The 3,815-nt window shown below is 39.6% G+C and overlaps 1 protein-coding gene across 1 annotated transcript; it reads left to right on the top strand.

Annotated features, from left to right (window-relative positions):
* The first annotated feature begins 1,847 nt into the window (after positions 1 to 1,847).
* Positions 1,848 to 3,025, top strand: LOC131256125 (uncharacterized). The gene has a single exon (XM_058257175.1). The coding sequence runs from the start codon at positions 1,894 to 1,896 to the stop codon at positions 2,851 to 2,853; it is 960 nt and encodes a 319-aa protein (XP_058113158.1). The 5' UTR covers positions 1,848 to 1,893; the 3' UTR covers positions 2,854 to 3,025.
* The last annotated feature ends 790 nt before the right edge of the window (positions 3,026 to 3,815 follow it).

The raw sequence follows: 3,815 nt of genomic DNA, 5'->3' as shown, positions 1-3,815 counted from the left end.
TTTTGGCCCACAAGAAATTTCTAATAGATAATCACCACTGTTTCATGGGTCGTGATTCTATTGAGATTTAGATCTTTTTAAAATTTTGGAGCATACCATAAAATGAGTTGAAAAAGCTGATCGACGGCCTGGATATACAACATGCTGATCAAGTTAGGCCCCACGGTCAGGGAAACACCCGCTTAGGTGTTACCTTACCCGGGTAACACCTGATCCGCTCCCTCGGCTTCCCTGATCAAAGAACAAGAGAACAGGTGGCCTTCATCTCTTTGGTCAACATAGACGGTAGATTTAAGTATTGGTTGTGGAAGAACGCACCTCCCCCAGATGTGTGTGGAAATTGATGTGGACCCGTTTACCAGGTAATTACCATTTACTTCAAAAATCAAACAGGCCGTTACTGTCTCGGTGAGCACCCTAAACCGTGTCCTGCATATCACCATAAGCTACAGAGGCACTGCAGTACATTAATCTGAACCGTCCATCTTGTAGGCCACACTGCAATGGACCACAATATCCGGTGGGAGACACTTTAATAGGACACAGTAAAAAGAGAAAGCCATAGCAGTACATTGATCTGCAGTGCCCATCTAGCATCTTAGACTCAATGAACAATATTTGAAAAAAAAAAAAAAAAGCTAGCCAGAGAATCTTATCAATCCGCTAGGTGGGTCTTGGAGATAATACATTATACATGGCAGTTCAATTTTCACTTTTTGGGCTACTTTTGTTGAAGGTGCAACTACGTATATCATGAAGAGTATCTGGATGTCTTAAAAAAATGGTGGGCCACATTATCATAAGGGAATAATCAGATCCTAGATGTCCTTAACAAGAGGTGGGCCTCACTGTTTGATCACTGTAAAATCCCAATCTGAAGGATGGCAGCATTTAATCAATACAAATGAAATAAAGTGGACCATTTAGTCCTGCTAGTTCCTTGGTCTACTTTTTGAAGACACGGATTGGATCGAATTCAATAATGGTCAGGTTCCCATTTCGATGTAGATTTCCAGTTGAATTTGGGATGATAACAGCAGTCAGATAGTTGGGCCCACCCGATGAAAATCTCCAATGAAAGAAGGTCAGGGTTGGCATGATGTTCGGACTATGGCCCGTATATAGTGGAGTCCAACTGTTTTATGGTTCTTATCATCTAACCATAGATTCTTGTGGGCCCCATTTAGATGTCATTGCTGAAGGACCCTTCAAGGCGATAAACGAAAATTTTATCAAGATTCTATAATAACATTAACATTACACTGGACCGGTTCCTCTACAACGCCTGTGGAATAAGCTCATTCCAAACAACTATACATTTGTGGGGCCCACAGTTATCTGGGGCACATATCTAATCCGTCCATAAGGTGAGTTCCCCTTCAAATTCATCCTCCTTCTAACGTCATGCCTATCCGAAACAGAGGTGAGTCACGCGATAGGGAGCCTTGGGATTGGGACACACTCCAATAAAACCTTCCAGATTGTCTGTGGGACCAACTATGTTATGTTTACGACATCCGATCCATAAATAAGATTCTATCCAGAAGGATAATTGACACTAAAATAATCAGGCCATTCAAAGCTCAGGTGGGCCACACCATATGATTTTATAGGTTTTATGCAAGATTTTAGGTAGTGTGGCCCTACGGAGTGTTGGGTCAGTCTAATTTTTTGATTTTTAGGATAAAATGAGGAGCCTCACATGATGGACGGAACGGATGTAATCCCTACAGTGCGGTAGACCCGAAAGACGCAGTTGTAGAATAAGCAAATGATAAAAATAAAATAAAATAAGTTGCAGAGGAACCCACCACAAGACATCTCACCTAATTGACCCCTGGCCCTGTAAGAGCATTTCGATCGCCACACAGAAAAATTGGAGAAGATCATTCAATGGCTAAGGAAGAGTTTTCAGTGGCCGTGGACACATCCAAGATGTTAGATCTGATAGGAATCCTAAAGGAATCCCTTAAGATTCCTTTAAAGAATCTGAAGCTTATGGTCTCAGTCATGCTCCTGTTGCTGATCCCATTCTCTCTACTTGCTTTGAACCACGATCTCGTGGCTGGCCCATTCCTGATCGAGATTGAAGATCAAGAATCCGACAGTGGTTGGAACTTCAGCACCTCTAGAGTCCAAAAAGACATTAGAATTCTTGTGGGTCTTGAATCAGTCTACTTCATTGCTTTCTGTGTTCTCATACCATTCACAATGACCGCGACCATGTACGCATCAGCAACAACATACACCGGTAAGCATCTGAGTCTCATGGATGTGTGCTTGAAGATAATCGAAATATGGAAAAGGCCAATGATTACATGGTTGTACGTTTTACTAATCACGGCTGTTTATGCTTTCATCGTTGTGATGGTGTTTGTGGCATTCGCTCTAATTACTAATGGTGGGACGTTGATAGCTATGATAGGATTGGTGAGCCTTCCTGCGATGATATTTTTTGTATACTTAGCTGCTGTTTGGATGTTGGGTCTTGTGATTTCTGTGGTAGAAGAGGATTGTTATGGTATGAAGGCAATAAAGAAGGCAGTGTACCTAATCAAAGGAAGAAAGCTTCAAGGGTTTGGTCTAATGATGGTTTTAGCACTCTTAATTGCTCCAATTTCGGTGCTGTTCTCTCTCAATACAATCGAAGATGATATAGAACCGGTAGTTCGGCTTGCAATCGGAGCTATCGAGACGGTACTTGCCAGCATCTTGAAGCTATTCGCCTTTGTCGTGTACACTGTGTTTTACTATGAATGTAAGAATAGCCATGGAGGGAAAGTGGAGATGGAAGATGAAGAACGGTGTGGATTAGTTTCCACTAATCTCTATGTTAATCACTCTCTTCCTTGAGTGAGTTTTTTTTGGTGTTAGAGTATTTTAGACATTTCTTGTGATTAGTGAGTTGTTTTTTTTATTAGTGAGTTGTTAAATAGGGTTTCAGATTATATATCAAAACTCTACAGGTTTAGCTTCTTGAATTAGAGGTTGGGATGTTCTTTTTGTGTAATAATCATGGAATGGTAATGATCTCTACCTTTGCTCATCATAGTTGGAAAAAAAAAACAAAACTGGAATCCAGTTAATTGATGTATGGAACGGTCGAATGACCTTGAATATTCGAGTCTTTATTACTTGACTTTAGAGGCATTTTGATTCAAGAAAACTTGTATCCAGCACACGTAGTCCGGGGCAACAACCTGTCCAAAGTTAATTTGTTCAAACCTACAAGAATTGAGAAAGATAGGAACCCTAAGGGCGTGTTTTCTTGTTGGGAAATTCATTCCCTAGTTTTTTATTTTTGATAAAGATGGCTTAATATTTTGTGATGAATGTATAAATTTTATTTAATTCATAAAGCAAGTTTCTTTAAAAAATTATAATCTTAATTGCGGAATAGGAGATCAATCGATGCATCGATAATCAAACTGTAGTTATATAACTGTTTAAGAAATTAACCATGAGAGAAAATTGTTGAATTGGACAAATCAAATCTTCCACACCTTACACCTTTAGAAGAAGCTTTGGGATGGGAGAGAGAATTGCTTTCACGATCTTCTGCAAGTGTGTAGACATACTCCTCCTTTATGACTCTACACTAAATGTTTCCAAGTCAAATAAATACATTGTAAAGAAGTGTGCCACCTCTTACAGGTTTTCAATATAACCATAACTTTAGTGAGGGTCCATCAGTATACTTGATCAAATTGTCCATCCTTTAGGTAGATCTAAACCATTGATCAAGTAAGCCCACCTTATACAAATCTTAAATTCTCTCACTTGGGCTACATTAATTAATGTCCAAGATTTATTTT

Source organism: Magnolia sinica, chromosome 9 (assembly GCF_029962835.1).
Source record: "Magnolia sinica isolate HGM2019 chromosome 9, MsV1, whole genome shotgun sequence".
Classification (NCBI taxonomy): domain Eukaryota; kingdom Viridiplantae; phylum Streptophyta; class Magnoliopsida; order Magnoliales; family Magnoliaceae; genus Magnolia; species Magnolia sinica.
This window is presented reverse-complemented; position numbering and strand designations above follow the sequence as displayed.

Bases quoted from the DNA above. Each gene is read 5' to 3' on its own strand.
- LOC131256125 (XM_058257175.1), top strand. From the start codon at position 1,894: ATGGCTAAGGAAGAGTTTTCAGTGGCCGTGGACACATCCAAGATGTTA.